Source organism: Typopeltis vanoorti, chromosome 16, assembly GCF_054136105.1.
Source record: "Typopeltis vanoorti isolate ZY-2024b chromosome 16, IOZ_Tvanoo_1.0, whole genome shotgun sequence".
Lineage (NCBI taxonomy): Eukaryota > Metazoa > Arthropoda > Arachnida > Uropygi > Thelyphonidae > Typopeltis > Typopeltis vanoorti.
In genome coordinates, this window is record NC_143564.1 from 13,118,473 (window position 1) to 13,143,257 (window position 24,785).

Below are 24,785 nucleotides of genomic sequence, written 5' to 3' on the forward strand. Positions count from 1 at the left end.
GGAAGAACAATAAAAACACTGACTTTTTTTTGAAAAATATAATTTGATACATTAATTTTTGTTAATAGAATACTCCTTCATGTTATACATATTCTTCTGTGTTTGCTTCAAGATTTTGTTAAGAAAATTAGTTTTAATTAAAGAAATATTCTATTTTTTTCAGTCTGCACCTACTAACCAGCTGGCAAAATTTACTTGCCAACAGGTGAGTGGGTAAGCATATTTTTCAAATCCTGTCGATTGGCGTCCATTCTAGATATTCACCATACATACAAGGAGTAGAATGAGAAAAATAGGTTGGGTAAAAGATTCTTCTCTATGGGGAATAAAAAAAAAAAAAAAGCTTTCACCCATGTCTTGACTACATTCATTCTCAGTTTCCATGGAAATCCTCTCCCCACCTCCATCAAGTATCCTGTATGACCCTCTCAAAAGTTTGTAGGTCTATTATATCACACCGCTCTTTTTTCCTGTTTGCTAATATCTGCAGTCCACAAATTCTTCTCTTTACAGGTGCACCCATTAAGTTACTTAAATATAAAGAGTCATGCTTTAAAACCGAATAAGACTCTCAAAGATTGGAAACAATGTGGGATTTAATATCCCCTTAATTTGAATAATGTTTATATCGCCGAAATGAAGCCTACTGGCTCTTTATATTTAAGTAACTTAATGGTTGCACCTGTTTGACAACTCGTATAGCAAAGTATATAAGTTCTTTTCGCTATACCCTTTGGTATCTATTTGGTATAGCTACTCACTGATGAAGCCTCAAAAAAGAAGGCTGAAACCGTTCTGGGTAGTGACCTCCCACCATAATGTAATAACAGCATACATTTCCTAGGAAATGTGTTTTTACATTATGGAAAATACCAAGATTAACGATCAGAACTTTCCCCACCTTTGCAACGAGTTACCTGATATTGTACTACGTACGAGGACTACTACTTGCATTAGCTCAAGCTAGTGGCCGCCAATACTTTTATAGTTTACTATATTCGGCATGAAACTCTCTGATTCCAATCTTTGAGTTTCTTATTCGGTTTTAAAACAATGGGGGATTTAATATCCCCTTAATTTGAATAACGTTCATATTTATATAAAGATCTGTGTAAAAGTTTTCAACTTCTCCCAATGGATCGTATGGTTCGGATTTCCAACTCCGTGTTAGGAGAGACCAGATTTCTGCATTTGAAATAACGAATGTGGTCTTGATGTTCCAAGATGCATTTCTGAACAGACCTACCTGTCTGACCAAAGTAATTTGGTCAGACAGGTAGGTCTGTTCAAGCAAGACCAAGGCAACTCCTGGTAAAGTTACCTTGGTCTTGCACTACATGCAGGGTCAGCTAGACATGCAACACTTGCAGGTGCAAACTTGACTTGTTTGTCTGTTTGCTTACTTGGGAAATGGAGTAAAACCAGGTTTAAAATAGCTTGGTATCTTTAACATTTATTATACCCAAGGTAAAATACTTTCTACATTTATATCTCCTCCTGAGATTTTTATTTAATAAGGTTAAAACACCTTATGGTAACTTGTTCTGGTAAAATACTTATAAGCCCTGTATTACTAAAATCTTGGTATTTCTAGCCTGGCTCCCACTGATGGGACCTCAATAAAGGTCGAAACTGGTCTGGGTAGTGGCCCCTTGCTTTTAATACAAAGCATCATACATCTCCTCCAGGAGATGTGCTTTGCATTAAGGGTAAATATTAAGATTAGTGATCAGAGCTTATTCTACTTTTACCATGAGTTGACTTGGTCTTGCACTACGTGCAGGGTCGGCTAGACTTGCAACACTTGCAGGCGTAAACTTGATTTATTTGTCTGTTTGCTTACTTGGGAAATGGAGTAAAACCACGTTTAAAATAGCTTGGTATCGTTAACACACACACATATATATACAGTATACAGGTAACCCTCGTATAACGCGATCTACAAATTGTAGTATCCCTTGTTGAACGCGGGTACTTATACAACGCGGGTTCAATATCAGACGGTCTACAAACTGTAGTAACCCTTTATCTTTTCATATATTTTTCAATGCACGACTTAAAATTCAAATTTTATCTTCGTTAAATTTGCATCTGCCTGTATCACGTATGAAGTTATAAGCAGCGAATTTATATTAGGGGAAATAGCCTTTAGCACACATGTACGTCAATTGTTTACCGTATAAAGTGGTTATTGTTGAAAATTGTCTTCGTTTTCTGCCAGGAAAGCGTATTAAAAATCATAAGTGTGTTAATCTCAAGATGAGCACTTTATTTTTTGGTAAGTTTCATCAGGGCTGGTTTCATCATTAGGCGAACCTTGGCAATCGCTTAGGTGCGATCATTTATTTTTATAAATATCCACATGTGTAGGTGTATGTGTGTAAGTGTGACAAAATATACAGAGAGAGTGACAATGTATAGGGGCACCTAAATTTTCTTTGCCTAGGGGCATCAGATACTCTCGGACCAGCCCTGAGTTACATACAATATGCAATGCGTTTTTTTATGTAAAAAATTTATTTTTATTGGAATGGCCACTTAGAGCGCTTTTGCAATATGTTTGAAAACGAAATTAGTGAATTAATTGATGGGGAAATATATTTAAATTAGGAGACTCTGCTACAAGTAATAGATGACGTCGAACCAAATGGCAGGGAAAGTTCTGCCGAAGATTCTGGTTGTGATGAATCCGTTAAAGAATTCAGTTTAAAGAAATTAGCAAGATTGAACTTGACAAGAAAGTTATTTTATGGATAATGATCTCTCAATGGAGCGCTCCGGAAAATTCACAAGACAATTTGATATTTGTTTAGCTCCGTATTATGAACTTAATAAAAAATTGCAGCATAGTGGTAAGCAAGGTTTGATTACTGACTTCTTGATAACTAAATCAGCTTAAGTGTGCAATGAGAATGATGCCTAAGAGATTTCAAGTGATGACGACCAGGGCCCCCCCCCCTAGGAATTTTGCCGCCCCTCCTCCCTTATTTTTCATGTAGTTGCCCCGTGCAGTAGCATATTTTGCCGCCCCTTCTCCCTTATTTTTTGTATAGTTTATGCCAACTTTGCCGCTCCCAAAAAAACTTGTCGTCCTGTGCAAATGCACGTCTTGCACTGTCGGGTAGAGTCGGCCCTGATGATGACGTCTGGCCACTCGTAAATAAAGAACATCTATGAAATGTTAGTTTCGAAAAGAGTGATGACGATTAAAATATACACTTTATTTAATTTTGACTAAAACATTTATGCATTATATGCAATGAAGTTTACATACAATTTTTAATTTTTTATAATTTTATACTATGTATTTGTTTCATAGTTTATGTTTTCTTAACTTACATGAATTACCTGAATTAAATAAAAAATATATTTTTGTTAAAAAAATGGTATGGTATTTAATGTTGAAGAACCGTGCCTCTCCTTACAACAGATCAACAAGACCTCCAGGAAGAACTATCCCTGATATCCACCAACCTTACCATGAATGGATTTCCTCGAAGACTCGTCCACAAGATACTTTTCTCTGAACCCCGACAAAGATAACAAGATGATGTATGTTATATTTCTACCATCGTCATTCCATACTTAGGGACAGTTTCCAATAAGATTGCTAGACTCCTCAGACCACATAAAATAAGAGTGGCCTTTAACCCACAGAAATGATTAGACAATTCTTAAGATCTCCAAAAGATAGCCATCCTTTCTCCAAATATGCTGGAGTTTATAACATACCATGCTCGTGCGACTTGAATTACATCGGCCAAACTTCGAGGAGTCTTGAAATTAGGCAAAAAGAACACACAGGTGACGTCAATAATAACAGAGAAGAAAAATCGGGGTTAGCTTTTCATTTCTCAAGAACGAACCATACCATAGAGTGGGATAGAAGCACAATTCCTTACATGGAGGAGGACTTCTGCTCTCGAATAAGGAGGCCACAACAGTTGTCCGCAGTATAAAAAACCTTAACAGGAACCAAGGACTAATCTTGCCCGTGATCTGGAAGACCCTTATCAGATCCTTCAACTCGCCAGAACTGAATTATAATGCCAACTATAGACCGTTCCTAAATAACAACAAGTGATATCATCCACGCTCTATGAATGTATTGTACATGCTCTGTTCTTTGTTTAATATAATTGGAATCGGTTGATTATAGTTTGTAACAGTTTTTTACTTTTTAGTGCCGTACATCAGTTATGTACACTGAAGATGCCAACAGACTTAGTTTGTGAAACTAGTTGGTATAACTTAGTTATTATATGCACTTGATCAATATAATCCCAATAAAAGTATTTCCAAATATATTTTTGTTGGATATGTCATTGTTTATATAATCTTGGGAAAAAAAAAAAAAAACGATTTCAGAACCTAACCCTACTTTTTCTATGTGATCTGAGTCTCGCATAACGCGATTTATATAACGCAGCATTTTCTTTGGAACCTAACATCCACGTTATACGAGGGTTACCTGTGTGTGTGTGTACACACACTTTTTTTTTTTCAGTTATATTTAATTTACTTCTATAACACGTTACTGCACACATATTGAGATTCCATTGTAATCATGCGCCCTAACTATATGTTATTCCTAGTATTGTTTGAACTAGTGTACTGATGATGTCCCAAGATACTTGGGATGAAATATTTACGAATTAAATAGTCATTACTGTGATTAGTACATGTGTTTTTTTTAGTGATGAATTTACCACAGGTTTCGTTATATAAAAACATAAAAATTTCTCTAGTTTGGATTTGATGATTTCTGTTAAAAAATATTAAAGATTAACTTCTGTTTAATATATTATGTGGGTAAAATAAGATTTTATTTTATCTGTAATTTTATGTATTAATCATAAAGGATTAAGAATTAATAAAAGAATATCTTTAATTTTCTTTTCTTTTATTGTGCTTTAGTCAAGATTGTGCATTATAATATATTGAAAAAAAAACTTGAAAAACCTATGTCCAATTGATCTTTATAAAAAACAAAAAATTCAGAATTATTGTTTACTCTTTTGCTGATGTTAAAAATTGTGTGACTGTATATGGCAGCTAGAATTACACTTAAAGGCAAATAAAAATATCCATGCTATCAACAGGGTAGAAGGACTTAAGTAAAAATTCCATCACTAATTTTTACATTCATTCAATCTTACATGACTTACAGTAATCATTCTTACAACATTCTTTGATTTTACTGCTCTAGTGTGATTTTTGATTATTTGAAAAGATTCTCCCAATACTTAAAAGACATCAAATAATAATATGTTCCCCAAAATTTCGGTTGGCAGGTGAGGAAATTTTGCATCAAAGATTTGGTGATTTTGGCACGCACATTTAAAAAGGTTGCCCACCCCTGCTCTGGAAGATTATCAAATATTAGCTGTGGCCTTATAAATACTGAGAACTATATTATCTGCTTCTGGATACCTCCCCTCCCACACCAATCCAGGTTGATGAATAATACTGTGTTTTTTGCAAAATGCATTTATATCACTCTTTTAACGAGCATAATTTCTTTATATTTTGAGTTTTGTATTTCTTATATTCTTTTACTAAATCTCTTTTCTGATAATTTTATCTCAGCAACTGAGTGTTATTTCTACAAATTTTCATTTCATCAATTCAAGCTCCCACAAAGCCCACCAAACTTGGGTGGGCTTTGTGGGATCAAAAATCATAACCATTGATCAGAGCATTATCTTGAAAATATTCAAGAATAAAATTGGCTAAGACTGTGACAGACAACATGCTTACAATTTAGCTATCAAAAAAGTTGTGCCCTGAGAATCAGGATGTTATTTTATTGATAATTTGTAATAATGGACAAGTTTATGAAGATAGGAATTCATAAATAAATCTATGATATATCTCTATACAACTAATGAAATGTTAGCTGAAACAACTTACGAATAATACAAGTGATTGATAGAGGCTGTTTATAAACAATCAGTTTGGCTTAATGTAGTTTTTCTTTTAATTGTTGGCTGGACTGAAACTTAAATTTTTACATATATTTTTCAGACTTCCCAAATTTTATATGCATCAGATGATGCATTCCCAGTGAATATCAGGCAAATTAAATGACGCCTTTATTGAAGCACATGCATGAGAAAATAATACTTAATATATTTAAAACAACTTACCACTGCCACATCATATCTTAATTCATTATTTTCTATACATGACACTAAACGCAGTAACAGATCCATGACTGCAGATGTTTCGATGTGATTTAGCACCAATGACACAAAATCTTCTTTGGTTTTTAAAAAATCAAACATCTAAAGAGCAAGACAGGGAAGAAAGGAAGGAATGAGAAAAAAAGGAAAAAAAAACAGGTTTTAGAACAATTTTTGATAGAAACATCTACTGTGCTTAACTATATCTGCATAAAGAAGGTGTTTCATTCTAACAATTAGATGGTTAAAAATTTCCTAATTCATGTATAATAATATAGTTATGTATGTTTTAATGATATAACCTAACCAATTTGTCAATCATTAGCCACTTAATAACATATCCTCCCCACAATAGTATACAAGAATTTAAAAAAAAAGTATTACTTTTAACAAATTATATCAATCATATTTAATTTATATAAATAAAATATTACTATTTGAACCTTTCTTTCCTCTAGAACAGTGGTCTCCAAACTTTTTTGATCGCGTACCCCCAAGACAGAAAAAATAAATAGCGCATAACCCCAATTGATTGAGCAAAAATCTATTGTAATAAGTATTATAAAGAGGAAATATGCCTTGTATCATCATATAATTAAAAACACTAGATATTTTTACACATTATTTTTATTATTAACAGCTTACAAACATATTTATTACAATGTTTAATGTGAACAATGACCTTGCATTTCTTTCATAATTTCTTGAAATTCTGGTTTGATGGCTTCTGATACTGCGATACGAAGGTCTGTTTACAAGTTTAATTTATTTCGATATTTGGTTTTAATACCTGTCATTGATACCTCATTGAAAATGATACCTCACATAAATAAGTAGAACCAAACGGTAAGAGTGCATCATTTGCTGTGTTTACTAAATTACTATACTCGGACTTCGGTCCCATCCACCAATTGAAGAGATTTCTGTTGAAATTCGTTTTTCAAAGTTGTGTTGTATCTAATGTCAATTAATTGCTCTTGAAAAATAATCAGAAGGTGGTCAATTTTTACATTTTCTGCAAATGGGTATAAAATCCATTGAAATTCTTCTCTGTGAATAAGTTACAAAAATATGTCTCTAAACTTTTTAAATGAGCTGATATTAGACTTTTTGTTTAATATCATTATTTTCTGTAACAAAATCAGATAAAGATGGAAATATTTCTAAACATCCCTTTTCAAATTTCTCTCTGCACAGCACCATTTTCTTTTGAAATGCAGTTATTTTCTCATTCATTGTTAAAATGTTACCTTTTCCTTGAAGAGACAAAAAGAGAATAAATATTATTCCTTAAAATACTCTCTTTCTGCATGGTACAATGAAGAGTTTTGAAAACATCTACTGCACTTAACCATATCTACCTAAACAAAGTAAGTGTTTCAGACTAAAAATTAGATGGTTAAAAATTTCTTAATTCATATCTGAATCACAGCAATATACTGCTATATGCTTTAACAGTATAACCTAACCAATTTTTCCTTCCCAAATGGAAAGAGAAAAAAAAAAAAAGTGATGCCAAGCATGTCCCAACAGCTGACAGAAAAACAGCAAGCAGTTTACATGAGGATTGCTGAATTGTTATGAGTCTGAAGGTGGACAGTTTTGAACATTATAACTTCCACAGATGAAACATGGAAACTAGATTTTGGGCTAGAACCGAAAAATTAATCATCACTGTGGAAAAAACAACCTCTCCTTGTCCAAAAAATACAGTGTCAACAATCAATGGTTAAATTAATGATAATGACTAATAATAAGAATGAAGTAATATTGACAGAAAGAGTACTGCAGGGCTGACTATGACAGCAGCTTATTACAGGAAGTTGCTGCAAAATGTTGTGCCAGAAAATTCATGGCAAAAGACCTAACATGCTTGCAGCTAGTGCCCCTCTTCATTTTGCATTACAATGTAACGTCACATATTTCACATAAATTATCTAACCTTATGGAAAAGTACAGCTGACAAGTGCCTCCTCACTTCTTCATGGTCTCGATTGGCTACATAAGTTTGAAAGAAACATTCCAAGGAAAATGATTCACTACCACAGAAGACTTTTCTGCTGAAGTGACTGGAATTAAACACATTTGCTGACAAGAATAATAATAATAAAAAAAAGACATACATATGTTGCACAGCAGTAATAAGATAGAAAGAAGATTATAAGGAAGACAAAATATATTCTTTGACAGTTTGAAAACAAAAGCAGCATGCATAACGTTTGAAGGAGAGATGACATATCTCCCGTTCCTTGTGGTTCAGACACGTGAAAAGCATTTTTGCAATTTGGTAAGGTTCCCAATTCAGAACTTAAAGATTTCATTATGAAATATTAACAGAGTTCACAATCACATTCAGTTCACTGTTGAAGTAGGCAAAAAAAAATTACCCGATTGTCTTTTTAGCAGCCAGATGGTAGCCCAGATTTCTGTTTTTAGAAAGAAAATCCACACCAGACTTTATATTCATGCAGCTCTTTCAAATCACCATCCTTGTCAAAAAAATGCAGCACTACTAAGACTTGTAACATTGGGCTCACTCCAATCATTGGGAATTCGTCCCTCTGTCCAGGCTTTCTGAACTATGCAGTGCAGCCACTGTAAGACTTTTATACCACCATACTTCAGCATTTCTGGTCGAATATCATCTACACCTGCTGCCTTTCCACATTTCAAGCCTTCGATGGCTTTTTCTACTTCAAGTATGGATATGTATTCCTGACTGTATGCCTGTTGAGTGTTTTTTAATGACTAAATTGAATAACTGTTATAAGATATATGGTATGAAGGTCAGCAATAAAAAGACAAAGACAATGAAAATAGGCAGAATCATTGAAAATGTCAACTGTGTTGTGAATGGAGAACCTGTGGAACAAGAAAAACATTTCAGCTACTTAGGCACGATTTTTAGTGAAGATGGTAAATTAAATATGGAAATATACAACAGAATCAACAAAGCTGGTATGGTAGGAAGTCAAATGAATAAATTCATATGGAATAAGAGAGAAATTAGTCAGAACACTAAATTAGCTGTATACAGACAGTGTTCAAACCAGTTTTAATTTATGGATCTGAGGGCTGGGTCAGAAATAAAACACTTGACCAAAGACTAGAGACCGCAGATATGAGAGTCCTGAGAAAGATTAGAGGTGTGAACAGATGGCATCAATGGCAATATCATATTAACAGCGAGGATATTAGGAAAGAACTTGACATTGTCAGCATCCAGGAATGCGTTAGCAGAGCTATGGTTATTTAAATAGAATGGATGAGAAAAGATTAGCAAAACAAGTGATCTCTACCAGGTTGGTAGGAAAACAACCCAGAGGAAGACCAAGATATAGGTGGATTGATACTGTACAAAGTGCCTTAACCTTTTACTGACATCTTCTGAACAGCAATTTTTCACATTAAGTGTCTCCTTAAGGATATCGACAGAAGAAAGTTAAAATATTTTGGACACATAGAAAGGATGGAAGGAATACTTCTCAGAACAGTAATAGAAGGTAAAGTTCCTAGATAAAGGGCAGGGGTAGACCATCAATGAGATGGATGGAGTATGTGGAGTGACTGATCTTCAGAGAATTGAGGATGCCAGAAAAGCAAACAACAGGACTAAATGGTATGGCCTAGTGTGGAACATCAGAGTGACTACACGGCATCTATAGATGCTCAGTGAACATAGCAGTAGTAGTAATGTTGGAGTCTTGACAAGTAACAGACTGATTTGGAGGAAAATTGTAGATAGGAAGTTAGTAATGATGTAAATTTTTCATGTAGTACTATCATATCCTGTACACCCGTTGAGGGTACATGGCAGGAATTTTATGATGACGACGACATTGGGCTCACTCTCTTTGTGCTCTACTGAAGTGTTGCTATTACAAGAAATAAATTATATTAAGACCACCTTCCTGCTTAACAGTTTTATTGAACCCTATATCAACAAGGTTATTAACAGCTATATGGTTTTTTCATCACCCAGGTTGTCCATCATATTACCATTCCTCATGGTAAAAGGCACTTCTGAAAGAATAGCCAAATTCTTTAGATATGTTGGCCTACATGTGTCCAATCACATTATTAACAAGCTTTCCATCCTTTTTAGGCTCTGCAAAGATAGACTTCTGCCTTTAGCCTACCCTGGAATTTATCAAATTCCCTGCCATTGTGGGTTATACAGCTACAGCTGCTTGTCACGATGAACATTTTGATTATACAGGGTGGTCCATAAGTTACAAAAGAGTTTAAAATAAACGGTTTTTCATAACTAAAAAAATCTCGACGTTCTGTATTTCATTACAAAAAAATAATAAAATAACTAATAATGGAAGTTATTAAATGTTTAAACCTCTTTGTGACTTATGGACTACCCTGTATTAAATCCTATGAGAAGGAACAAGCTGGACTTACAAAACATGCCATCTTCACTGAACATTGAGTTCTTTGAAGAGCAACTAAGGTCCTTCATAAAAACTGTTTTAGACCCTTTATACATATTTCTTCTATACATAAATGACCTCAATCACCACTAATCCTATCCACAGCTTTGCAGATGATAGTACCTCTATTCATCCTACTCTTTAGACAAACCTTAGACATCTCAAGCTGTAAGAGAGAAGTAACCTAGTCATTTCAATATCATCAAAATGCTATCCTGTCTTTTCTCTTTCAAAAGGGATTTCAGCTTACATTCCTTTATCCTCAGTAATACACAAATTGCCAGACAGAAATCAGATCTTTCTCACTCCATGGATTGACATTTACCTCCATCTTCTCCAGATATAAACACAGCTTATAACAACTTCTTCTGCCTCTAAAATTATTGGCAACTCTTCCACTTATGATGCTATTTTTTTTTTTACCCATGCAACTACTTACATACTATGCAAATCGCAAATTTACCAATATTTAGAATACTATTCAAATGTTTGGGAACGGTGCTCCTTAAACCTCCCTAAAAATTCTCATGCTGTCCAGAGGAGAGTTATTCAGCTCCTCAATGATCCCTTTTTCAAAGACTTACTTCAAACTCTATCTCACAACACAATGTTTCAGCATAACTGCAACCAACTGAATCTGCTTCACCTGTTCGTTATTTCATTATGAATAATTATGGAGACAAACTACCATGTTTAAGAACTTACTTTCATTAAAATTAAAATTCTATGTTTCAACCTATATGTCAAAGTCATCTTCAGGAATTGATTGTACATTTGTGATTCATTGTACATATATGTACAATGGATCACAAACTACATTGGCATGGTACAAATCAATCAATCAATCAATCAAATTTCAACAAAAACGATGGCTGGAACTTCTAAGGATCAGGATGGTCACATATGATCTCCATAACATCTGGACAAAGAATTACCCATCAATAGATGGGTAATTCTTCTTTGTCCGATACCAACACACCAACTCTCAACGAATCCGATACCAACACACCAACTCTCAAGCGGCCAACAGAAATTAAAAGTAGCAGGACTTAAAGAAACAAATAACTGCTGATGTAGTTTTTACTAATATAATTATTTTATTATATTTTTTTAATTATTATCTTTAAGTTTGTTGTTGTTTTTTTAAATTTAATTTGCATTTATTTTCACCAGAGGGCAGACTATGGTCAACGGCTGACCAAGCAGTTATTCTCAGCCCACTGTATTTTTTTACCAATGTAGCTTGTGAACTGTTGTGCGTGCATGTGCATGCACACACACCTATTCCTCTTAAGATGACTTTGATATAGAAGTAGAAATGGCAAATTTTATTTTAATTAAAATAAGTCTTAAACATGGTAGTGCATCTCCATAATCATTCATGATTGCTGATCACACTGAAAGAAAGGGACTCCTCATTAATACCATTTACCTCTGTCTTCTGGAACAGCCTTCCATATTAAGTGTTTCCCAACTCCTACAACCTTTAACTCTTCAAGATTTCTTTGCTCTCCATCCTACCTGCAAATCCTACCCAAAAATGTGATGTGCTATAGATTCTTCCATCTCTCATGTATGGAATAATTTTATTTACACAGAAAAAGTTGTGAAGCCTTGCTTCACCACTGAAATGGACTGAAATTATCCTTCTTACGCATAACAGATCTTCACATTCTTATCATGTTCAATAGCTTTTAAGATATAATAGTATATCTTGTTTTAAAATTATGCAGTTAAGATCTTAATGTGTTTTAGACTCTGGCACTCTGTCATTTGCATGTCATCGCATTTTAATTGTTGAGTCTTAGTCTTCAGTTCCTTCTGCCTAATTTAAGATTCATACTGAGGATGCTCTTGATATCACAGCAAAAATTTTATGATAAATGAAACTATCATGCAAGTTATGTCATTATTATTTATTTACCAGGTGGAATACCTATGCATAAAATCAGCCTGAAAATATGTGGGCCAATCATACTGAAGAGAAATCTGAACGCACCAACTTTATGCACCAGTACTCAGCTACAAGTAAAAGTCCTGCTTAATGAATATGGAAGCAGTGATAATGATTGGCTTTGGAAATGGAGAATTTGTTTTCAATCTCTTAATTCTAATCAACTCTCCCTTTGAATTTAAATGCCTCCAATTTCTTGTCTGTATACGTTTTGCAATGACTGTTAATAAGTTGCAAAGTGTCAAATACTATAAAGTGAAGACAATGATCTGAAATTATACTGTTTCCCTAATGAGCAGTTAGGTTAGTTAGTCTGAATCACCCTGTTGTATACAAGGTGATTCAGAACTCTTGGGCCAAACTTTAAGGGATGATAGAACACACATACAATGCATGGTCCGAACTCAAGCGGTGAAGCGCTAGGGGTTAGCAACTACTGTGTCAGGAAATGAAGAAACACAAGAATGACAGAGGAGATTTGAAACAATTGCAGAAATTACAGAACATAAATTAAAGAATTTTATTGAACAAATTACAGAAACTGCTCAAAAGAGCGACCGCCAACATTAATGCAGGCTTCACACCTTCGATGTAGTGATTGGCGTACAATGGCAAAAACATCAGGCATTTCTCGTACAGATTAGCAAAACAAATGTTTTGCTAATCTTTCCTCTCCCATTCTGTTTAAGTGACCATAACACCTCAGATTAGTCTACTAACACATTCCTGGATGCTCACAATGTCAAGTTCTTTCCTAATATCCTAGTTTTTAATATGATATTGCCATTCATGCTGTTAAATTGTGATAGATTGTAATTTTAGGAACTCCAATCTTATCACGGTTTAACATGTATAACCCAATGAAAAGGAAATTAAATACATGCGTTTGTCTCTAGGTATACAGCTTTGTAAATATGTTAAATGTTTCAAACTTAAGGAAAAATAGTTATCTAGTATTTCAACAAAACACCACTCCCTAGTTTGTGTAAATAACAGTGGAAATGTAAATACTTAATATTTGTTAGAGCCATAAGTATTAGGAGTTGTTGAATGACTTGCACAAATTTCTAAAGGGGATATAAATCCAAAGGTCATGAAGCAGTAATGCGAGGGGAGCGGTTTCCCTGGGCAATCGCGTACCGATGCCACACGAGAAGGATAACGGAGAAAGGTGGACACTGTGACGTCGAGCCACATGAAAGCGCTAGGTGGACATCACGGAGTGCGAGAATCACCGAATAGAAGGTGAAATAAAAGGGTCAAGAACCCCCACACACACACACACGTGGCTTTTTGTTCCAGATCTAATGGTGTTGGTCTCTCGGTGTCGTGAGCTGGAGAAGGGTGGCAGCACCTCCACTCCGGAGGTTTTGATCGAGGCATCGACGGAAACTCTAAGTCCGTAGTCCCGTGGAGCAAGAATTTACCCAGCTGTCTCCAGAAGGAAGGGTCACATGCGCGTTATGCAGAGATCGTGAAAGTTCACCGATAGCACGGAGAACCACATGCGTGCTTAAAGCCAGAGAGGAATCTATGGAAAATTCGATCAAGGAGAAACAGATTCCTGAAGATCAATTAATGTGATGAACGTTCAAGATAGATGAGTAGAATTTATTAATTTTGTTAGCTATGGATAAAAGGATTTGTGCCGCGTTGTGATTAAGAGCAGAGAACATTAATAGTATCATAAAGAATGAACTGATCTTGAGATAAATACCGTAAATTTACTGTCTCCTTACGGAATTGAATTATGATATGTGTTTATAGAGTGTTATGATAAAGTTCAGAGTGAAGAGTGATATTAATAACAAATTGTAAAAGACATTGATGCTATCTAGAGTGGTTTGGTTGTGACTGGATTGGAATAATTATTGCTGTGAACATCATACCTAGTTAGAGTGCTTGTTGGTTGATAAGATTGATATTGCTAATATAAAAATAATCAGTTTGAGTATCTGTATGTTGTTAGTGTTTTAATGATAACCTAATTGAACTCTCTTAGAATAAGAACTAAAATAACATGTACTGTATATATATAATTATAGTGTTCAATAAACCTTGCTTTTGAATCCAATTAAGACTGTCTGTAATTTGGAATCTGATGCACCTCTTATAAAACTTAATACGAACCTAGGCGAGATATTAGAAAGGAGAGATTTTGGCCACGACTGCAAGGTCAAGGTATCACTTAAGTACAATCTAGAATCACTTCTTGATTGATATAGTTTATTTAATCTAAAAGCCCTAAGTGATGCAGCAATAAAAATAAATATCTTAGTGCTTTATGAGAGGTTGATCTCAGATACTCTGGTATTGGTTCGACCCTGAGACAATTCCATTATTATTCAGAGGAACCACGTGATACCTGAGAAAGAGTCTTAAGAGTATTTTTATGACAAAATAAAAAGTATGCACATCAGAAGGAAGTCGACGCAACAATGCTATCTGTTCATGTCCCTAATCTTTCTCAGGACTCTCATATCTGCAGTCTCTAGTCTTTGGTGAAATGTTTTACTTCTGACCCAGCTCTCAGATCTATAAGTTAAAACTAGTTTGAACACTGTCTCGTATATAGCTAATTTAGTGTTCTGACTAATTTCTATCTTATTCCATACGAATTTATTCCATTGACTTCCTATCATACCAGCTTTGTTCATTCTGTTGTCTATTTCCATATTTAATTTAATATCTTTACTAAAAATCGTGTCTAAGTAGCTGAAATGTTTTACTTGTTACACAGGTTCTCCATTCACAACACAGTTGACATTTTCAACGATTCTGCCTATTGTCTTTGTCTTTTTATTGCTGAGCTTCATACCATATCTATTACAACAATTATTCAATTTAGTCAGGGAATCTTGCAAACTTGTAGCGGATTTATTTAGAAGTATAACATCGTCTTTACAAAGCAAACAGCTGACATTAACATCTCCAATTTTTATATCAGGTTTAATACCGCTTTCCTTCATAATGTGATCCACATAGATAATGAATAACAGAGGGGATAATGTACATCCTTGTCTCACACCAGATTTAACATTAAAACATCTTCCTGTACTTCCATCAATTCTAACTGCTGATTCACAACTCAAATAAAGACTAAGTATTGCTTGATATAATGCCCCATTGTCACCATATAACTGTAGCGTATTGAATAGCTTCTCTCTTGGCACCTTGTCATATGCCTTTTCCAGATCGACAAAACTTAAATACAGATCTTTGTTATATTCCCATGCTTTCTCAACTATTTGTCGTAAAGTGAAGATCTGATTCTGACAGCCTCTATTTGGCCTGAATCCAGCTTGTTCTTCACCAAGCTTATCTTCCACAATTCTTCTCAACCGTTTCTCAAGTATACTTGCATATCTTACCAGGAACACTCAGTAATGAAATGCCCCTGTAATTCTCACATTCGGTTTCATTTCCCTTTTTATATATACAATGAGAGCTCTACTTCAATCATCAGGAATTCATCCCTCTGTCCAGGCTTTCTGAACAATGCAGTGCAGTCACTGTAAGACTTTTATACCACCATACTTCAGCATTTCTGGTCAAATATCATCTATTCCTGCTGCCTTTCCACATTTCAAGCCTTTGATGGCTTTTTCTACTTCAAGTATGGATATGTATTCCTGACTGCATGCCTGGTCAGTGTTTTTTATCACTGTGCTGTCATCACTGCTTGTTTCATTTAGCAATTTTTCGAAGTAATTACTCCATACTTCAAGGACATCTTTTTCTCCAGTTTTCATGTCACCTTTATCATCTCTAATTCCTTTTACAGCTTACTTTTACATCTCTATTTCTGAGCTTCTTCAACAACCTCCAGAATAACTTGCCACCTTCTTGATATTTATTTTCTATATTCTTGCCAAAGTCCTCCCAAGACTTTTGTTTAGCTAGTTTTACACAGTTTTTAGCTTTCTTATTTGTCTCTGTATTCTCCAAGAGCACAAGCTGACTTATTTGCCAGGACCTTTTGATATGCTTCCTTCTTTTTCTTCACTACCTCTTTAACTTCCTGTGTCCACCACAGAGTTCTGATTTTTCTATCCTTGCAGACAACCTCACCACATGCTTCTCTAGTAGAATCAATCAGGGTTTTCTTCAAGGTTTGGTTCTTGTTCTCAAACTCGTTTTTTCTTCGATAATGTTTGTATAATTTAGTCTACAGTTCACATCTGAGAGCTGCTCAACTTTTATTCGTTTTAGAACTGTCTTACATGTTCTTCTTTTGAATATGAAATTCAATTTTATCCTGCTTAAGACTAAATGATGATCACCTCTAAGTTCAAATCCTCTGTACACTCTAGTGTCCTGCACCAGAGAGAAAACATCGCTATCAACAATAATATAGTCAATGAGACTTTTCTTATTTCTTGCCTGTTCTCTCCATGTGAATTTGTGCACATTTTTATGTTGGAACATGGTGTTAGTAATAACCAGTCCATGTCCTGGGCAGAAATCAAACAGATTTTTGCCATTATTATTAGCTTTGCTCTTTTCTCCAAATTTTCCCAAAATATTTTTGTACGTCTGACAATTACTTCCTAATCTGCTATTTAGAATAGCAAGTGATTGCCACTTCCTACTCTAACAAGGACCAACTTTTCCTTTTTCATTGTCAGTAGCTTTCTCTAGAGTCTCAAAAAATTCCTCCACTTCTACCTTAGTTGAGCCTTCTGTGAGACCATAGGCAGAAATAAGTCTGATTGTCCAGTTCCCCATTTTCATATTTGCCCACATCACTCTACTTGAGACTGCCTGCCATTCATGAAGATTAGCCTCATATTTAGTTGTTGAATACTATGGCTACTCCTTCTTTTCCTTGATTGTCATTGCCAGAATATAACATTTTGTATTTATTGTCAGAAAGATCTCACCAGTTTTTGTCTTTTTTGTTTCAGTAACCCCTATTATGTCGATCTGGTACTTATCTAATTCCTCAGCTAGCTCCATTTCTTTGCCATTCAGGCTTCTTATGTTGATAGTACCAATCTTGAACTCAGGTGATATTGAGTTGGGGTGTGTTTTAGGGTTTGTTAAAGAATTAAAATTTTTGCATTTTAAAATGAAGATTTGGAAAAAAAAGTTGAAGGTTGAGGAAACAATATGTGAACATAAAAACATTAATAAAACTGAAAAAAAAAAAAAAAAAATCTGCTAATGCCTTTTATTATCCTATAAGGAGTAGGCAAGGCCATTTTAGCACTAACTAACTTTTGGAGACTGAGGGAGCAGTTAAATCTCCAATGGTAGCCAATCAGAAATAGCTGTCCCAAGACTATCACTAATTATACATATCATAAATGGTTGACAGGTGCTGCCATTTCATGGTCCCTAACACAATGCATTTATTATCTGAAAGAATGTGGGTTCTACAGTTGATTTTCTTCAAGTTTACAGGACAAAAAATTTGAGATTCTGAGAGAAAAAACCTGCTTGCCCCTGCCAGAGGATAAGAAACTCTGGATTACAGGATACTACAGTTTAACAAAAATTTGATATATAAACTGATGTGACAAAAAAAAAACCAAGCAGTAACACTATTTAAAATGTTAATTAAGTATTTCAAAACACAACATGTAATAGTTACTTACCACTTCTGTCTTCCTTGAAACCAGCAGCCCCATAGTTTTGCTAAAAAAGCTGGCTAACAGAGGATTTAGAGGCTTTTCACTGTCTAGAAAACTATACAATTTGTTTAAAAGAACTTCATCATTAGCAAATGAATCATTGATCTGGATGACATCTGATGTTAAAAGCTCACAAGCAATATTTGGATACCTGCCAAAAGTTGGGTTACATGATATTAATTAAAATTATTAATATGCTACGAGAGAAAAGTTAAAAAACCTTTATATGCTTAAAATACAAACAGTCCAAGACAATTTAAAAGTTAGTTGGAAATATTTATGCCAAATGAGATTCTGACCTCAATTTAAAATGGCTGATCTCCTCATTCTTCTTCAATGAGGTGAGGATAACCACATGAACTTCTATGCTATTAAAACAAAGCTATATATTTCCTACAAAGAAAGATCTCACATCACTTCCTCTTATTTTTAAGAACACTCAGATATCCAAACATGATTAGATATCTTTTCCTGGACATCCAGCCTTTCCTAGCACAAATATATCTCAACTCATAGCCATGCCAGACAATTTTTCACCTATATAGCTGCTAACACTGTATAAATCCCAAATCTGCCAAATATGGAATACTGCTACAACATTTTGGATTAGTGCCTCCAAAGCCTCACTTGCATTGCTTGAAGCTTGTTGAAGGAGAGATTAGATTAATCGATGACCCTTTTTTTCACAGAATCACTCCAGTCCCTCTTTCACCGTGTCTATACAACTCATCACGGAAACATTCTTTGCAGGAAAAATTGAAATAATGTTGTAATGATACACATATATGAAAAACATGACATATTTTAGAAAATATAGTTTCTTTCTGTAATATTTATTTAATCAGATTTTATTTAGCTTTGATTATAGTGAAATACATAATCATGTATTTCACTTTGGTCATATACATTTATATTTTTTTCCTTCCTTTCACCCAGTAAGGAAGACAAATATTATCAAATATCAATTTTAAAATGTCTTCATAAAATACTTTCGTTTCTTAATAATATACTAGTATTAGGAAATAAGGTGAAGACTAGTATTTTAGCTGCAGATGGGAACTTTTCCCTAAGCTAATTTACATCATGTAAGGATTTATATAATTTTACCATCATTTTCTTTAATATAATTACTCATGAGTGCACATGATCTTAAACTAGCCTTTTGAAGGCTATTACTGTTAAACAGTAGTAATAGACTTCAAAATCTCTTTATTATGCAGGAAAAGCAGAGTCAGTTCCAAAATACATGGTTATCCAACAACTGAAAGCACCTCATCTAAGTGCACAGAAAAATAGTGCAAGGTTACGAAATTAAATAACTACCTAAATTTGGTGCCCTTATTCCCTGACCACTTTATCAGTTTTGTTAAAAAAAAATTTTTTTTTTAAATTAATATCCCATCTACAGAGCCTATAGTACCTAAGTAAAGGAGAGGCAGGATAAGAATTAATATTTTAAGAAAAATAAATTATGGTTACCACCAATCAGAAAAATTCAAAATGTTACTTTCAATTTTATACAGTTTAAAAATAGTACAAGGAGCTAAATAAAATCTAATTAAATAAATAATACAGAATAAAACTACATTTTCTAAAATATTTCCTGTTTTACATTTGTTTTCATATATATCGTTATTATATTATTTTAATTTTCTCACAAAGAATTTTCACATGATAAATTGTTGGCAAAACATTTTCCATGAATCATCCATCACAGATATTCAATTTCTGCCTGATGTCTCTTTTACAGGCTTTCATGGTCACTGTTCTGTTGAATTGGCCACTATCATTTCTCTACATTCTTCAAAAAGTGTAAGAAGAGCTGCTGGTCAATATCCATCTTGAAACTTACTGAACCAACTTCTCTGCTTCCTCTTTCATCCATCTACCTATCCTCCAGAACTGAATCACTTACTCTGTCTTTCTCAAAGACTATGCCTTCAACTATTCAAAAAAAAAAAAGCAACAAATTTCTTCTTAGGTTCTTATTCTTTCCCCACACTCAGCGCTAAGATCCTGTAGGTCTTGCAACCTTTCATTTGTGTGTCAGATAAAAAAATATTTCCTATGGTAGCACTGTTATATAGGGTCTCCCATACTCTTAAATCACGAACACAATGACACAGTTTGCTTTTTTGTGGGAAATATAAAAGTTTCCTTTTTCTCGCCATCAGTAAGTCTTCTGATCCTGACAATATTTTTCCGACTGTACACAAAAGATGTATTTCCAAACTAACACCCATCTAAACCATCTCTACGCTCTTTCATACACAGCTGGCACCATATCGCAATAGGCAGAAACATGCTTATATTCAGCCCATTTCAAAAAAGGGCAGGTAGTTTGGTGATATTCCAATGCCATTCAACTCTGCTATCTAGAGGCTCACAAGTTAATCAATGACCATCAGTATGAATTCCACCTTTCCAGATCCACAGCCAACATTATCCACTACTGGCCAGATGGCACATAAATGTTTGAAGATACCTGCAGTGTTGCTCTTGAAATTTCCAGAGCAATTAATCTGCCATTAAAGCCTGCTCAGTAAATTACTATTTCATTCTGTAATGGATAGCCAGTTTTCTCTCTGGTCAATCACAACATATCATGGTAGATGGCTTACTCTCTTCAAGCTTCTCCACTAATGAATGAGTGCCTAGGGCTCTGTTCTAAAGCTTATTTTCTTTCTCTTATACATAAATGATCTCTCACTGACCAATAATCCTATCCACCATATTCTTCTTACTCATTTAACAAGCTCTGAAGTGCACAAACTTCCCAAGCTTCAACATCTTCTACTGTTATATTGTATATCTAGACTTCTGACCAACGAGTATAAATTATAAAAGAAAATACACTGGATATATTTGGACATAAATAAATATAATGAAAACCAACTAGTTTAGCCACTAATACTTGTTGCTTCTTCTGGTCAGTTTTCATTACACATTTTCCTTCATAATCTTCTACTGCTATTATTATTTGGGATTATGACCTAATGCAAGAGGTCAGTGCATTATGCCTGTTAATAGTGTATGGGTGTGTTCTCCTTGCTAATTTGTTTTGCAGGATGAAAAACTCTGGCATCTACTTATAAGACCAACTAACTTCTTTCAGTTAAAAACCACTTATAAATGTCCTTTCTTTCATGCTTACAAGGTGATCAGAATACATTATGAAACTTATGGATACAACTACTGTGTTAGAGTAAAACTTTAGTTTAATATAAACCAAAATATGCACTCGATGTTTCGACCTTCACATTAAGGTCATCTTCTGGAGTATACGTATATATACAAAGAAACAAGCTACACTACAATCTACATGGCATGCTAAAGTTACTGATCAACCGTTAAAGCTGACTGACCTCTGGTGCTAAAAAAAAATATTACGGCTCTCTTTGTCCAAGTACTATGTTCCAGTTACTTTGTGTGACAAAATAAATTTTACCTACGAAAAGAAGGTATGGCCATGGGCTGACCACTATCCCCCACAATTGCTAATTTTTATATGGAAGCTTTTGAACAATGTACTCTTGATTCCTTTACTCTAAAACCTACAGTTTGGCTTAGATACGTTGACGATGTTTTTGTTATCTGGCCACACAGCCACCAAATGTTAAACACATTCCTTACCCACCTGAACAAACAACATGAGTGCATACAATTTACTATTGAAATTGAAAATCAGAATTTCAATAGTAATTCTGATTTTCAATTTTCTCGCTCCCGTTCCTGGATACACTAGTCACACGTCTTCCCTCAGGCAGTCTATCCTTCACTGTTTACCATAAGCCTACACACACCAGCCAATATATACATGCCAACTCATAACACCACCCTTCGCAAAAATTTGGAGTCATTAACACCCTCAAAAACAGAACTATAACAATTTGCTCTAATGAACAAGCTCTTAAACAAGAATTAAAAATTATTGGCAATACATTTATAAATAACGGATACAGCAAAAATACTGTTAATAAAATTCTTCATAAAACTTCATCAAAAAGTAATATAGATTACAGTAAAACCATAACACTCCCATACATTAAAGAGTTATCAGAAAAAAATTAATAGACTCCTACATCATTATAATCTTAATGCCACTTTTAAACCAGCTTTAAAATTAAAAAACATATTCAACACCTCTAAGGATCCTCTTCCCCCATTAGCACACCCTGGAGTTTATTGCATCTATTACAACTGTAACTTACCTTATACTAGGAGAAACTGGGTGTACAACCCTAATCCATAAAAAAGAACACAAACGACACATTAAATATAATAATTTTGGTGAAGCAGGCCACTCTTAACACCCTATATCGAATTGATTAGAAAAATACTTGTTCTTTGCATCATACAAAAAATTTAAAGAAGCCTGTGAAATTGTGATTAACCACCCTAATCTTAATAATAATAGAAGGCTTAAAAATCCCAAGAATTTGGATTGCACATATTCACAGCCCACTTAGTTTCCAGCAAACCCTGATTTTAGGACTCTAAGCAATTTTTCATTTTTTATTGGTCACTATCCATACCAGTTGCAATTTATATGTATACTTATATAAGTAATTTTATTTTCTGTTTATTTATTCATCTATTATTTTCTGTACAAACATGTTACTCTCCAGCTTAATTTAACTTTGCAACCTAATAGATAATAATAATAACAGACCTCTAGCTTTAATGGAGGTTTTTTTAATAATTATTTTTTATTTATTTATTTTTTTTATAGCACCAGAGCTCAGGCAAATAATTTTAACGGTTGATCAGTTACTTTAGCATACCATGTAGATTGTGGTGCAGCTTGTTTCTTTGTGTGTGTATATATACATATGTATATATACTCCAGAAGATGACCTTAATGTGAAAGTCGAAACGTCGAGTGTATATTCTGGTTTATGTTAAACTAAAGTTTTACTCTAACATAGTAGTTGTATCCATAAGTTTCATAATGTACTCTTATAAATGCCTTCACTGAAGAGGATTCAAACCCAAGTCTTGCCAACTAAAAGGCAATGTCAATACTGACTGAGCAAACTGCACCTCTCAAGATATTCAAAAAAATACAGTCCTGCCTTTTTTTTTTCTTGCAAAAAGGTTGACAGGTGCACCATCCCTTAGCTTAAAATAATACACAAATTACCAGAGGCTCGCAACTTTTTTCAACTGACATTTACCTCTAGTCTGGCATAAATATATCAACAGCCCCATACTGAGTATCCTTTTCACTCAATGCTACTTTTTACCATTCAACCTATTTCTTCTTCAGCCTGTTTCCATACTGAAGGCCTGATAACAAACTGGTAAAAAATTTATTTCAGCTAGTAATAATGGAAACATAGTTCTGTAGTACTATCACAGTATCCTGTACACCACCTGAAGATATTTAAAGTAAATAATGATTCACTCCACGCTCTTTCACATAACACTTAATTTCTGCTATATTCATTTTCCATAGGAATTTCCACCATCATCAGAATTGGCTTCAGTAATTCTCCACTCACCTATATAGATCTATTAACAGCCCAACTGGCCATGACGTTTATAGACGTCCAGCTAAATCTGGATACGATTCTGTAACACCCATTGAATAATATGGATAAGAATGCAGTTCATCATCACCATCAAATTCCTGGTACATACCCTCAAGGGGTGTACAGGATATGATAGTACTACATGAAAAATTACATCATTACTAACTTCCTATCTACAATTTTCCTCCAAATAAGTCTGTTACCTGTCAAAACTCCAACATATCAGATCTTATATTTCTATCTGCTAAGGCACTTTTTACTGTATCAATCCAACTATATCTTGATCTTCCTCTGGATCTTTTTCCTGCCAACCTTGTTTTGCTAATCTTTCCTCTCCTATTCTGTGTAAGTGACCATACTACCTGAGATTAGCTCTGCTAACACATTCTTGGATGATGACAATGTCAAGTTCTTTCCTAATATCTTTCATAATAAGAAGTGCAGTTTGGTCACTATTTCAGCCAGTAGAGAAGTTAAAGCACATGCAACAAGTAGTTATCACTCAGAGTTCCTAACTCAATACTCAGAATCAAATTTTTTCCCTCATCATTCATTCCTTCTACTGCTGTCCTTTAATAAATGCATAAGAAGATTATTCCAAACAATGCAACATGAATATCCTCAAATTCAATTTTAGTAAACTGGAACACTTTTCTCCTCAACTTGCCACCCAAGTATATGAATTACCCATTAAAAAAAAACCTTAAGGCTTGCTACAGGGATGGTCCACGGTTATTCTTAATGAAATAAAGATTTCCAAGTATATTTATTCCCGAGAAGAAATTTCAATGAATAGATACAGTGAACTCCCACTTTACTATTGGCTTGGTGTATGATCAAATTATTTTATGAAGGACTCTATGTAATAAAGTAAGTTTTAGTGTAGGATTAAAATATGCACTTTATGATGTGATTAGTAACCTACCTCACATGTTTTAGCTGACACAATCATAATGACATAACCAGTGTGCATGTGTATATGCACACTGGCCAAAAAGGGAGTACAAAAGAATAGTTTGCTTTCAGAATTTCAAAAA

At 34.2% G+C, this 24,785-nt stretch overlaps 1 protein-coding gene across 4 annotated transcripts in view; it reads right to left on the reverse strand.

Annotated features, from left to right (window-relative positions):
* Positions 1-24,785, reverse strand: part of fmt (phosphatase 6 regulatory subunit 1-like protein fmt) — a 450,952-nt gene that overhangs the window by 374,280 nt on the left and 51,887 nt on the right. For all 4 annotated transcript variants that reach the window (XM_090406310.1, XM_090406311.1, XM_090406308.1 and 1 more), the window contains exons 5-6: positions 18,179-18,365; positions 6,150-6,287 (exon numbers count right to left, since the gene is read on the reverse strand). In XM_090406310.1, the coding sequence (XP_090262436.1) occupies positions 6,150-6,287; positions 18,179-18,365 (325 nt within the window). The remainder of the gene's footprint in view (positions 1-6,149; positions 6,288-18,178; positions 18,366-24,785) is intronic.